The 14,756-nt window shown below is 41.1% G+C and overlaps 1 protein-coding gene across 1 annotated transcript; it reads right to left on the bottom strand.

Annotated features, from left to right (window-relative positions):
- Positions 1-6,098: 6,098 nt before the first annotated feature.
- LOC138172927 (vomeronasal type-1 receptor 1-like) lies at positions 6,099-7,028 on the bottom strand. Its single transcript, XM_069102781.1, has one exon. It carries the CDS (start codon positions 7,026-7,028, stop codon positions 6,099-6,101), a length of 930 nt encoding a protein of 309 aa, XP_068958882.1.
- Between the last annotated feature and the right edge of the window lie 7,728 nt (positions 7,029-14,756).

The raw sequence follows: 14,756 nt of genomic DNA on the forward strand, positions 1-14,756 counted from the left end.
TGTCCACTGGTGAAAGACAGTGCTGTTGTTGCAGGGGTCTGGGAGCCTTTCTGTTGGTTCAGAAGCCCTGAAGAAGGATTTTCTTGTTGTATGTTTACAGAAATCCTGGGAGAGGGCTTTGCTAATGTGTTCAGGGGTTCTAGGACTGTTCTACAGACAGAGGATAAATTCATGAAAGGACTGGCAATGTATCTTATGGCCTTGCTAAGCCTTGTCTCCCCAGGAACTAAGATTGCTGAGAACTTGCCTCGTGTCAAGATGAAGAAAAGACCTCCATTTGGATATTAAGTGCTGTGTTTAAACTTGATGTAACTCTGGGGTAGATTCAATTGTGATCCAGGGGTGGGGAACTTTTGACCTTATTGTGCTCTCTGATTGACAAATGAAGGTACTTTACCTATGTTTGGAAACTAATCTCCATTTGAGAAGAGGGGTTTTGTGGTGGACTTAATTAAGGTATAGCCTAGGGGTGGAGAAGTATTTAGAACTGGGACTTTGTAATTGATTGAATGACTGGAAGGTCCTGGGGTGGGGTAGTACTTGGAGATTATTTAATCACACTTAGTAAATGCTGTATTTGGAATGATGTCATGTTTTGATCTTCTCTGTTCTTGGTTTGTCACTGAATAAAATAGAGAGCACCTATGCTGGTATTCTGAACCTGGGAAGTTGCCTTCTTTTGGCATTACATTACAATTTCTCATCTCCATACTCTACAATCAAACAACACAGGCCTCCTTCCTCTTATTTCCATATGCCTTTTCATTGCCTGTCCCCCACGCCTGCATGTTTCTCCTTCCTTAGATTTGTTCCCTGGCTCTTCTGTCTTTCTTCATCAGCTGATATCCCACCTTCTGCAAGAAGTCTTTTCTGATCTCCCTCAGTGCTGGAATCTTCCCTCTCAGATGGTCTCTAAGGCACCATGCCATCTCTCCTCTTAGAGCATGAGCTCCTTCAGGGCAGGGGCATATTCTGGCCTTCTTTGTTTTCCCATGACCTGGCATAGAACATGGCATATAGCAAACCCGCTATATGTGCTTATTGATTTGACTCATTCCCATCTTTAAATGCCTGAATCAGTGGTTCAGAGCATTGATTTGCTTTGGCACAGGTCATGACTTGATAAATGATATTTGTGTCTTCATTTATTATGCCTACATTGGTTCCAATGCCTTTACAAGACCAGGTGAACCAAGGAGAATATAAACCACCAAACCATCATTTCCCCTCTGCCAACACTAATGAAATTGTTATGTATTTGGACATGGGTGGAGACCAATAACCAACCACTGATACTGGGGAATTCTTCAATGTTTATCCGTTTGATTCCTTGGAGAACATAGCCTCTCCCTTTCCTGTGGGGAATGAAGAAATAGGATCCAAGAGATGACTATGTCATGGGGCACCAGAAAACAAGGGAGTAAAAATAAGTAAGGAGGGGCTGTTGCTTTTGAAACCTCACTGCCAACCCTATCACGCATTGTAATCCTGAATCACCACCAAGAGTCAGAGACACCAAAGAACACAGCACTCTCTCTCTTTTCCCCTACAGCTTTCAATTCAATTCAATTCAAATTCTGACTTTAACCCTAATCACTGTGCCAGATTTGGGACTGGGAGTGGGTATCTAGGCAATAGCTTCTTAAGAGTCTGAGCAGATAGACCCTGGGATAGGAGAGCTCCAATCTCTGGGCTCAAGGGGAGATTTGGGCAGAAGCTCCTAATACAGAGCCTTCCAAGAGGGGCCAATCCAGAGGAAGATCTCATTGCCCTTTGTAAGGGGAAGGCAAGGATGGACAAGTTGAGCTTTGTGACAAAAAGGAGTGAATTTCTGGGCGTCATCATGACTTTCCAAGTCATTCAGATCTTCCTTTTTCATGTCTTTCAGGAGACAAAAGGATGTGTGTACATTTTAGGGGGAAGAGTGTGCTAATCATACTTTTATGTCTGAGGATTTCACTTGGATATATAATATCAAGAATTATATAATTCAGCCACTCCAGAAGTATGTCCATTCATTCGTGATTAGAGAAGAATCTAACATTTATACTACTACCAAAGTAAAGTATATAAAGAGTCTCAAAACTTTGTGATCCTCAGTGTCCTCTGCCCTAATTTCTACCACTGCCCCTGTAGAAATGACAGAGTTATTCCTTCCCACCCTAACTGCAAGAACAGGTTCATATTTTTACTTAATCTCAGTTTGTCGCTCAAAGGATGCCCACTACGCAAAAAAGAACTTGAGGGACATTCTGTGCCTCAGGCACTTGGTCTTTGGCTTAATGCAGACAGAGAAATTCATGAGCCAGTGGCTAGTTTACCTCTGAGGAGAGTCCCCATGATGAGCTTTGTTCTTCCTCAATGAGGTGACAGGGGCCAACATTAAGTGAGTTTGCTCTGGCTAGATATGACCTCCAAATTCCATCACCATTATTATGCAATAGCAACCTAGAAATAAAAGCTATGGCAATGAACCAAGAAAAAGAAATTGAAGGAATAAAAATAAGCAACAAGGAAACAAAACTACCCCTCTTTGCAGATGGTATGATGGTATGCTTAAAGAACCCTAGAGAATCAATTATAAAACTAGTTGAAACAGTAAACAACTTTAGCAAAATTTCAGGATACAGAATAAATACACACAAATCATCAAAATCTCAATATGTTACCAACAACACCCATCAGGAAGAGATAGAGACACAACTTCCATTTTAAATAGCTAAAAAATACTATAAAACACTTGAAAGTCTAGCTGCCAAGGCACCTCCAGAAAAGATTTTTAAAAAACTTTTCACACAAATAGAGATTTAAACAATTAAAGAAATATTCACTGCTCATGGATAAACTGAGTCAATTTCGTCTCATTCCTTATTCTGATTCCTTTTATTTCTTTTTCATCTCTTATTGCTTTTTCTAGCATTTCCAATAAAATATTGAATAATTTTGGTGATGGGGGAATCCTTCTTTCATTCCTGATCTTACTGAGAAGGTTTCTATTTTATCCTCATTACAAATAATTCTTACTGATGGTTTTAGATTAAAATGTTTTATCAATTTAAGGAAAAATCCATTTACTGCTATATTTTCAAGTGTTTTTAATAAAAATGAGTGATGGACACCAATTTAGTGTTTAATTGGAGATTTGGGAATTTTTCTCTTTTCTCTTTTTTTTATTATTTTCACACACAACAAATCAGCAATTCTGTATTAAGTGCCAGGCTCTGGGCTACAAGTACAAAGAATGAAACATTCCCTGCTCTCAAGGAGCTTCTATTCTAATGGGGACACAAGAAAGATTTATATAAATTCATACAAATCAATACCAAATTACTAAAATAAATAACTACAAAGTAATTACACTTAAGAGACTTTGGGATGTAGGTAAGCTAGCAGGAGGGGCATCTGGAAAGGGCTGATGCAGAGATCATGCCTCAGGGGCATCTTAAAGGAAGAGACACCACGAGGGAGAGATAAGGAAGCAGTTCATTCCAAGCTTGGTAGAAAGGCAGTGGGAAAGCATGATATAATAAAACATCAAGAAATAAGAAAACTAGCAAAAATGGAAGAAACATCTCATTCCAAAAACAACTGATCTGAAGAGGAGGTCAAAGAGAGACAATATAAGAACTGTCTGACAGCTTGAAAGTTATGATCAAAAATACTACAAGAAACTAGTGAGGAAAATTGTCAGAAGTTCTAGAACAGGAGAGAAACATAGACATAGAAAAAAAATCTACCACTTGAAAGATATCTCAAGAGGAAGACTTAACAAGAATGTCGCAGCCAAGTTTAAAAACTCCCAGATTAAGGAAGAAAATATAGGAAACAAAAAGAAAAAAACCTAAATAGTACAGAAATATAATCAGGATTTCACAAGACTTAGCAGCTTCTAATCTTGAAGACTGGGGTCATTCTATCTGAAGAGCAAAATAATGGGGGATGCATCCAACAAGAACTTACCCAGCAAAGTTGAGTATAATCCTGAATTAAAAAAAAATAAACAAATATTTGATGAACTGAAAGACTTTCCTGAATTTGTAATAAAAAGGTCAGAACGCAATGGAAAATGCTATATAAAAGATCCAGAAGAAATAGGGCATTCATTACAGTCAAACTCTTTGCATGTGTATGTATATGAAAATGTTACCAATATAATTTTGAAAGATTTTCCCTTTTATTGGCTTTATTTCAGATTCAAACACCAGAACTCAAATACAAGAGGGAATAAAACGAATCACACCATAAACCTAAATAATGGAACTTAAATACAAAGAAAGAAAGGGAAAAAAGCATACATGTGCACGGCAGATCATGAGAAGATGCAATATATAGAGCAATACATTTTCATTTCAAAAAAGCCTACATGATGCATACTACTTCTGTCAAGCATTGTCCATCTGTTCTTTGATTCCTTGTAAGTTTTCTTGTGTTCTCTGCTGTGCATGTTTGACTTGGCTCTTTTTCCCCTTCCTCCTCTCCCCCCATCAATACCATTCATCATCACTAAGGTATTTGGAAAGAAAGGTTAGAGCTGAGTTGTGCATGATGGGGTAATTCTAAAAAAACCAAATTGGGTAAGAAAAGGTAAAAGGGAGCAATTATATTATGAAAATGGGTCATGGAAGGAAGGCTAATACAGAGGAAGCTGGTGGGGGTGGAGGGCTGGTAATATTGGAACCTTACTCTCAGCTAGGTTGAGGAGGAAATAACATGAACATCTGGAAGGTTGTAGAAGTCTTTGGAACTTATAAAAGTGAGAAAACAAGGGGATGTGGTACAGTAGGGACTTTTAGAGGTGTGTGTGTGTGTGTGTGGACTGGGACCTGGAAGAGGAGGGGACAAAAGAGGAGATTTAGAGGGGCATAGGGATTGAGATGAAAGGTGTTGGGGGAAAGAGGAGATTCTTGGAGAGGTGGGTGAAATTGTGGTATAGGAGGGTAGGGGAGAAGATAAAGGAACAGGAACAGGGTAAAAAGAGAGGCTGAGAAAAGAAAATAGCAAAAATCGATGGAGGGAAATTCATGAAGAGGGATAATAACTGAATGCGAAGGGGACATTTATAGCAGTTTTTTTTGTGGTGGAAAAGAAGTGGAAATTGCGGGGATCACCATTAATTGTGGAATGGCTTAGCAAGTTGAGGGGCAGAGTTGTGATAGAATGCTACCATGCTGCAAGAAATGATGAGCTCAATGAGCTAAGAAAAATATGGAGAGATTTACATGGAATGATCAGGAGCAAAGTGAGCAGAGCCAACAGAAAACTGCAGAGCGACAGCAATATTGTCTGAAGAAAGACTTGGAGAGGCTAAGTCACCTGGATTATTGAAAATATGCAATTGAGAAGAAAGGACATAGGAAGAAAGAAAATAAAGGTATACACAAAAATAACTGATAAATCGAACTATGTATACAAGAATTATATACGTGTGCATACATACATACATATAGACAGGCACAAACACACACATGTATGTTATATATATTTTATGTGAACACATAGATACGTATCCACATATATGTGTATACACACACATACCTATTACATCTCAGGTAGTCATGTCAAGGGAGAGGAAAGGGGAGGGAAAAAAATGGGAAAAGGACATTTCCGTAACTTCATTGTGTATCTGGAGGGAATAGGAAATTGTACATGATAGATTTGCAGTTTCATGTGCAATCATCTTTTTTATTTTACTGTGTAACAGAAATGCTTGTTTTGTTCCATGAAATAAAAATAAAAGAAATAAAAAAATAAATGACACGGAAATGGGAAATAGAATGTGTGTGGCAAACAAAGAGAAGTCCAATTTGGGTGACCTAAAGATTGCTGGAGGAGGAACATTCTGAGATGACAGAAGGAAAATTTCGAACATGTAGGAAAGGGCTGACAGAAGATATTTCATTTCAGAGAGGCAAGAGGAAGCACAAGCCTCCACTCAGGCCCATCTGTCCTTCGCACTTAGGGGTGGAAAAGGTTACTGTCTCCCAGCACCAAGATCCAGGACCATGGTGCTTCATTTTCTTGGGATAGTGTTGGTCAGTCAGTGCTTTTTCCAGAAATCTTCGTTAAGGGGATGCACCCATGGAGATTACTTATAAACCCTATACCTTATTCTGAGAGTAGGGATTTGGCCTCCACCAGGCAACACAGCAGGACCTGGGGACTTGGATATCTCTGCGAATAAGCAAAAAGGGGCTGATGGCTGGGAAGCACAATGCAATAAATGTTGTCACAAATATCACCCAGTCACCAGAATGTGTCACATGCACTGTATATAGTGTGAGGCCACAACTGATACAGTAAGCAGAAACAAAGATGCCCACCAGCAGCAGGATGGTTTGGGCAGCTTTAATCTCTGGAAATGTCTTTGAGGAGAGGCCGGTGCTACGAACATGCTTGACCCTCTGGTGATGTCTGTTCAGGAGGAACACCATGTATCCACTGGTGCAGACCATGCATCCTACGCACAAGATGTCTCGAAGGGAAGGCAGGATGGTAATCTCTATAAACACTTTTTCCCAGTAGCAATAAAGGAGATTGATTCCGCTTGTGTGGGTACTGTTTCTGCTTCTTGATCCTGATATATATATTGGCACATTTATTTCTAAGAGCATGTTGATTATACAGCAGAGGAGACATGAGGGGGGAGTGAACTTCAGAACTCGGACTTTGAGTTTGGCCAACCTAGAATTGCTGGGACTGATGGTGACTGCCTGAAAAGCACTCAGCAGGCAGGTGCTGCAGATGGAAAGGCCCCGGCTGACTCGTTGAAGATAAAATATAATTTTACACGCTGCCATGCCCAGAAAATATCCTGTACTGAAATACATTATTGCTAATGGGCATCCCTGGGACAGAAGCACTATGATGTTGGTCAATGTAAGCTGGATGAGAATGGAGTCCTTGGGCATCCACTTGTGGCTGGTGAACAAAGTAAAGGTGTAAAACCAGAGGAAGGAGGAGTTCCCTAGGACCCCAACTCCAGTCTGAGAAAGGAAGATAATTCCCAGAACAGTGTCAGGCAGATACATGCTATTGGATTTGGGGGGAGAAATGTAGGTATAGCCAGAGATACATTGGGAAAAAAAGAGCAAAGAACATTCAAGAACCTCTCATGGTCAGTAAAATTCTGTCCCATAATCCAACTGCTAGAGTGGTGATGGAAGCCTATGATTCAATGGTACCTACTGGCCAAATGTGCTTCCGAATCTCCTAAGTGATTCGTTTACATTCATTTACAGAAGTACGTTCATGAGTGTACATCTCATTTTTCTCTGCCTAGATATCATTCATGGACCTCCAAGATATTCCATTTACCAGAGTCCAAACAAAGCTGGGACCTTTTGGATGATCCTGTCTTTGTGGAGGGAGACTTACCTCTTAAATGGTGGAGAGAACTTTGAGTCAAAGCTTTGGACCTGCAAAAGGGAGCATTGTGGAAAAAGGTAAAGGAAGTCAGTCTAGCAGTACCAAATTTCAAACTATGTTACAATGCATAATTGTCAAAAACAATCTGGTACTAGTTAAGAAAGAGAATGTTGGATCAGCCGGAGAGATTAGGCACACAATGGTTGGGGGGGGGGGGACCTGAAGCCTAGAGGCCTCAAGGTCACAGGTTCCTCATCTTGCAGTAGTTGGCAATTTTCTTTAATTGTCAAAGTGTCAAAATAATATCACTTCATGTTAGTCTAGGTTCAGTGTATCCAACTGTGGGTGATCAGACCAATATAAACTGGGAAGTTTCTATCTCAGTTCCAGCCCAAATTGTTCGTCTATGTACACAATGCACCGAGGTCAATGACCATGGTGATCTAGTATTTGATAAACCCAAAGATGCAAGCTTTGGGGTGAGAACTCAGGATTTGACAAAAATTGCTTGGAAAAATAGAAAGCCATCTGATTGAAACTAGGCATAGACCATCATTTCACACCATGTAACAAGATAATTGCAAAATGGACATGTGATTTAGACATAAAAATGATATAAGTAAATCAGAGAAGTGTAGGGAAATGTACCTGTGAGATCTATGGATAAGGGAAGCATTTATGACCAAACAAGTTGGAGGAGGTCCCATTAGATAAAATACATAAATGTGATTAGGTGAAATTAAAAAGGTTCTAAGAAACAGCACTAATACAGCCAAAATTAGAGGGAAAGAAGGAAACAGAAAATTTTCACAGCAAGCTTCTCTGAATAAGCACTCATTTCTCAGACATACAGGGCACTAAGACAAAATTATAGAAATATAAGCCATGTCCTAACTGGTAGTCAAAGGACAGAAATAGGGAATTTTCAAAGGAAGAAATCAAAGCTATCAATTGTCACATTAAAAAAATGCCCTAACTTACTATTAATCAGAGAAATTACCTTGCCTCGGTTTCCTCAACTTTAAAATGGGGATAATAATAATAGCATGTACCTAAGAAGGTTATGATGAGGATGAAAAAAAATATATATGAGGTTCTTAGCACAGTGTCTGGTATGTAGTAGGTGCCTAATAAATGTGGGTTCTCTTCCCTTCCTTTTCCTCCCTTTTGCCATTATCCAGTGAAGTGAGTACAACCAGAGTTACATTGTACACAGCAATAACAATATTGCCAGGATGCTCAGCTTTGAAAGACATACCCACTCTGATTAATGTAAGGCTTCAAGACAATTCCACAGGCTCCCTGATGACAAAATGCTGTCCAGCTCCGGAGAGGACTCAGTGACTAGGGGTGCCCACTGGAGCACACACTGGGATTATTCTCCTGGGTTTTTCTCAGTGCTTTCCTTTGCAACATGGCTAATGGGGAAATGTGTTTTGCATGACTTCCAATGTATAATCAATATCATATCGCTTGCCTTCTTGAGGGGGGAGGCAAGAGAGAGGGGACGAATTTAGAACTGGAAAGTTTTAGAAATGAATGTGAGAAAAATTTATTAGATAAGTGAGAAATAACTAATAAAATAAAGAAAAATATTTTAATAGGGTGGCGTTTGCTCTTTGTTAATAAGACAAAGGAAACTGCAGATATTTGGGGGGAGTAAGCTCCTCAGCATGTCCCGATTTTCAGTTTGCCTTCCTAGAGACTCTGGAGACAGCATCTGCCCTTTGCTGAAAATAAGACCTCTTTCTCCTTTCAGTTGAGCCCTTTCCTCTCTTCCTTCAAAGAATGCATTCACTCTTGTATATAATTTCTCATCATTTTTAAGCTTTCTAACATCTCTAATTTAAGTTTTCAGTTTGTTTGATGCAGGACAGGACATGTAAGACAAAGAACATCAGAGCCACAGAGGGACAGCAGGAACAAAAACCTCTTACTATCACAAAAGGAAGGAGAAAGTATTTCAATGTGGGGCCGCCATTGCTTTGGCTGAGACAGTTCAGTGGGGGGTGCCTCAGATGTGGACCATGCAATTGTGTGGGAGCTCGGAGTGAGGTGCCAGAGTCCTTCAGAATGCAAACTTGTGGAGTTTTGGACAAGAAGCAGGCTGGCAGCAGTAGGAGTCTGTCCTCTCATCCCTGGTGACCAGCGATAGGAGGCTATTTTCTAACCTGTCTGATAAGTAATAAGGAATGAGGGGCAGGAACGTAGGAACTTAACTTTCATCATGCCATATAGAGAGCAGCTGGAGGAAAGTCAATGACTTGTAGCTAGGTTAGTAGCTTACGCATTAATCTTTTATGTATGGACCATGTACAGTCAAGCATCAAGCTGTTTTTCCACAGGTTCATAGTTGAAAAAAAAAGTTTATTCGTTATTCAAAAATGTTACTGATCTTTTTGTTTGGTGGGAGGGGCCAGGCCCATAAGCCTAACCTAAGAGCTAGCAAACATCAAGGCCAAAATGACAGCTTTCCTTTGGAGGGGAGTGTTTGGATATAGAGATACCTATCTATCTCTCCTCCCCATGAGCTCTTTCTCTATTTAGACAAGTCATTGGGCATGCATATATAATGGAATGGTGCCAGGGTCACTCCATTTGACTCTGGTGCTTTCCCTACTCTCAAAAACATTTTTTTTATTGAATCAATAATCAGAGCCTTTTATGAAGAGGGTCTGTAGAATACCTCCGTGTGGAATGACTTGCCGTGAAGTTTTCCCCATTCTGAATATCATATATACATTCTTATTACGTCCTTGTATTTTGTAACCAAGTTCAGTGTTGTTTCCCCATATATATGTAAGTCATTGTATATTTCAAGGTAATGTAAGAGCTATTGAGTATTAATACATTGGATTGGATTAACTACTGAGACCAAATTTGAGGTGTTTCTAGATTGGGGAGTTCTAGAAAGGAATGGTAGTGTGAGAGGTAACAAAGGGTTAAGTTTCTATAGAACTGCAAGAATTGCTGAACAAGACTGCTGATAAAAAGTAACAGACAGTAGCCTTGGGGGAGTTGAAGCAGTAGCCTTGGGGAGAAGTTGAGTTCCCAGAGAACTCCTAGATAATACTAAAATGAAACAATGTAGAACGGAAGGAGCTGGTGACAGCAGGTGGATTTGACCAATCAGGGAACAGGCCTTGGGGCACCCATGCCCAGATGAGGATGTCTCTAGGTTAGACCAAAGGGGGTTCAGTATTCTGAGGTTGTTACTTCGCTTGCTTAGGGGACCTCATGTATTATGTATGTTATCTAACCAGATTAGAGCCTCATTAGTAATAATTAGGTTAATGTTTGGGAGGGGCGTGTAACCCTTGCTTATTTAATCCAGCTTTGGCTTCTGTACCTCGGCCTCCTCTCTCTGGGTGCTGTCCCAGAGACTGGACCGCCGCTTCTCGAGAGATTCTAACAAATCTTTCTACCTTCACTTTGAGAGTTCTCTAAGTAGTCAGCTTGGGTTAGGGTCTCTGTATCCCACACACTTTGAATTGAAGTCATTTCATGAGAAAATGTCTTGCACTCTAATCAGTTTTTATAACGGGAAAAAGTTGTCCCGTAACATGGGAAGAAAAGATTCTTAGTGTCTGGATTTCTAAATCTTGGAGCAAGTACGGACAGAGGGCGGTCTGAGCTGTGGCAGAGAAGGGAGAGCCAGGGAGAGGCCTTGGTTGCACAGGATCAGAGAAGGGAAAATGTGAGCTGATGGAAAGCCCAACACAAGGTCAGCTCTTTCTCTGATTTCCCCTCTCTAGGCTTCTCAAGCCACAGATTTTGTGGTAAAAATATCTTGTTTTGTCACCCAAAAATTTCCAGACAATTGGATTTCTCTCAATCACAAAGAGACCAGAAATTACCTAGAATATATAGGAGCAAGGTTAGTCAGAGGACTCTAGTACTTAGGTATTAGGGATTTTTCCACCAGGGGCACAGAGTGATTTTGACTGAAGTTAGAACTTTTCCTCTAGAGTAAATTCCCTAAAGCTGAAGAGAGGAAAATGACATTTCTATTAAAGCTATTTTATTGACCCCATAAGCTTCAGACAAGCTAATCATTGCAGTGAGGTATTCAAATTTTGAACCTAATCTAGGATAACATTTCTTTTCTGCCAGAGTTAATATTGGGCTACACAGATTAAATGTATTTTATTGATGTGTTTAATGACGGTCTTTTAAATAGGGTGTAGTGCTTCATTTGTCAAAGCATTACATTTTTTATTTAATATTTTCTCTTTCTGCAATCACTTTTAAAAACAGCTTTTAAATTCCTTTTTTAAAATTTTCATGTTCTGAGTTCTCCCCTCCCTCCATCCCTTTGAGAAGGCAAGATTTGGCATAGACTATGCACATATAATCAAAAGCCCATTTTAGCCATTATTTGTTGTAAACGCTTTGTGATTCTAAGAATCTTACTTCTGGTTATGACTAACAGGACATGAAGCACGTCGGGCATAATCTCCTGATGATTCTAGTTGGCATTGCTGTTTTTGTTGTTTGATTTAGTCATCAGTCATTATAGTCATGCTGACCCATTTGAGGTTTTCTCGGCAAAGATACCTGAGCGGTTTGCCATTTCCTTCTCCAGCTCATTTTATAGTTCAGGAAACTGAGGCAAACAGAGTTAAGTGACTTGCTTAGGGTCACACAGCTAGTTAGTGTCTGAGGCCTCATTTGAAGTGAAGAAGATAAGTCTCCCTAACGTCAGGCCTGGCACTCTACTGCATTGGCTAGCTGCCCTCTCATTTCTGAGGTTGGAATTAATGAGTGTTTAATGAATAAGGAAACATTGGCATTCTGGAGTGAGGTCATGAGGACATGAGAATGATATCTGAAAAACATTGTCAGTTCATGGAAGCTGATGTTCACAATGTGCTTCTGATACAGCACATAGAATGTATGCTAAATGATGGGGATCCATAAACTTCTTCAAGATTAGAGTAAGAAAATTAGGAAGCTTCAGAAAAGCCTTAATGGGATCAGAATCGAGGCCATCAAGTAACAATATGCTCTGTGAATTACCAGGATCCTTTCAACATTCACCGATACTGTTCCTCCAAAAACAATCCAGTTAGGGCACAGTATTGGGAACTGGTCTGCAGGCCTTCCTTTTGGGGAGAGACCTGTATAACACCTGTAGCATTAATTCACAGAAATGGTGAAAGCATGGAATTTGGCTTAGGTTTAAATTGAGGTCTGGAGGTTCACCTAGACAGAAGGTAATAAAAGAACTTACATAAAAGAAATAAAAGAAATACACCCGAGTGATGCTGAGTCTATACTCTACGGGCCAAGGATGTTTGCATAGCTCTTGCTTTAGAAGCCAAGCGTGTTCCATTCAAAGAGCAGAGTGGTTTTGGAGAAAAGACTCAAAGAGAGTTCCAACATGGTAGACTCATCTACCTTACCAGTGCCTCAAATGGTGGATAGTTTCCCTGAAATACAAAGAGAAGGGTCTCCTGGAGACAGATTGTAAACTGCACACACTGTTCCAGAGAACAAAGAGAAGTTCAATCTAAGAACATTTCCTGGAAACATCCCTAATCCCTGTGTTGAAGCTTCTATAGAGGATTGGGCTGCATATGCAACAAATGGGTCTCAGAACTGGGGGACCTCTGACAGTCAGTAAGCCCTGACAACTATCTGAATTAGGGTTGGAAAATCCCTTGTAACCCCAGTTTAACAGCTGTTTGAAGGCCTATACTTCCAAAACCTCTTTTGGGACACTGCCCAGAGTCTCCAGAGGAGTTCTGCAGAGACTGGACAATGACGGTGCCTCATTCCCAGGGTCCCCTCTGATTATCAGTTCATTTCAGTTGAGGGAAGGACAACAGGGTCAGGTAAAGCATGAGGCCCATGTCTTCCTTTCTTCAGCATCACTTCCGGCATCCCTAAAAACAGATGTATGTTTGCTTGTTTTCTCCACCTCAGAAGTGTGGTTTTTGTTGAATTTTACAGGCTATAGTTAGAGAAATGGACTAGCCCCAGGGAGAAGGGCTTCTTCCTTCCTGACACTGCATAGCAGACAGAGCACTGGGGCTGGATCTGGCCATGGACACTTACTAGCTGTGTGACCCTGGGCAACTTAGTTAATCCTGCTTGCCTCAGTCTCCTCATCTATGAAATGAGCTGCAGAAGAAAATGGGAAACACCTCCAGCACCTTGTACACACTGTCTTTGTCAAAAACAGTTGCCCACATAGACACATAAATCCAGTCACACACAGACCCCTTCCTCACCCACATACAGGTACGTACTCATAGGAACAGGCAGTCAAAGTCACACCCCTTCCCAATCCCTGTGACATGTGCTCACAGGTAGGCAGGCTAGCCCATTCTCCTCTACCTTCTGCAGTGAAGAGTAGTCTCTGCTTCATAAAGAAGAATCCATACAGAATTCCTCAGTATGTCTGGTAAAGCTCCTCCCAGGGCCTGTGCGCCCCCTTCCTGCTCTAGAATCCAATGACACTAGATTGGCTCAGAGGCTCAGAGATGGGCTGTGGAGCTTGGGGAGGTAGAGAGAGAAGGGCAATTAGAATGAGGACTGGAATAGCTTCTGGAGGGGTGCCAGAGAGGAAGGCAGGGTCTCTAAAATCACAGGAACCTTCACTTGGGGTAGGCAGGCTCCTTGCCCTTCTCTTCATCTTTAGAGTTGAGCTGCCAGGCCATGGGAGTGGAGATCAGAGTCTATGCCAGAGTCCTACTGAGATGTAGTTCCTGGAGGAGGTGGGGTCAGGCCCCAGCTCAGTGCCCAACTAGTGACATATTTGGGCTATGAAGTTCATGTCTGTGAGGCTGTCAGAGGGCACCTCTCTCTTAGGAAGGGGAGGGGAGGGTTACTTCTCAGGACATGCGGCTGCTTGAGCTGTTCTCAGAATCAGACGTGATGGTCCCCCCTAGGCTTCCACCAGCATGTTAGTAACTAAGAAGCCCCTGACAGGATCACCACAGGACACTGAGAAAGGGAGAGTGATGATTCCTGGCAGGGTCTCGGACTCAGAGAACTTTCCCCAATCAGCCTATTCATACAGACACATGGCCCTCTTCACAAAGGGCCCCCGCTAACCTAGATCACTTCTCTTACAGAATTTGGTGATGGACAAGCCCTTAGAGACCACCTCCTATCTCCCCTCACCACACACACACACACACAAACACACTCACACACACAAACACACACTCACAAACACACACACACAATCACACACTCACATACACACTCACACACACAGACACATTCACACACAAACACACACTCACACACACATTCTCTCACACAAACATACACATACTCTCTCACACACATATTCTCTCACACACACATTCTCTCTCTTACATATACACAGACACACACACTCTCACACACACATATACATACACACTCTCTCACACAGA

This window comes from Petaurus breviceps, unplaced genomic scaffold, assembly GCF_028583685.1.
Source record: "Petaurus breviceps papuanus isolate PSGF00001 unplaced genomic scaffold, PetGlider_PUasm1.0 555, whole genome shotgun sequence".
Lineage (NCBI taxonomy): Eukaryota > Metazoa > Chordata > Mammalia > Diprotodontia > Petauridae > Petaurus > Petaurus breviceps.

What these genes read in the sequence shown, in the direction of transcription:
- LOC138172927 (XM_069102781.1), bottom strand. Translation starts at nt 7,028, where the DNA reads ATGTATCTGCCTGACACTGTTCTGGGAATTATCTTCCTTTCTCAGACT.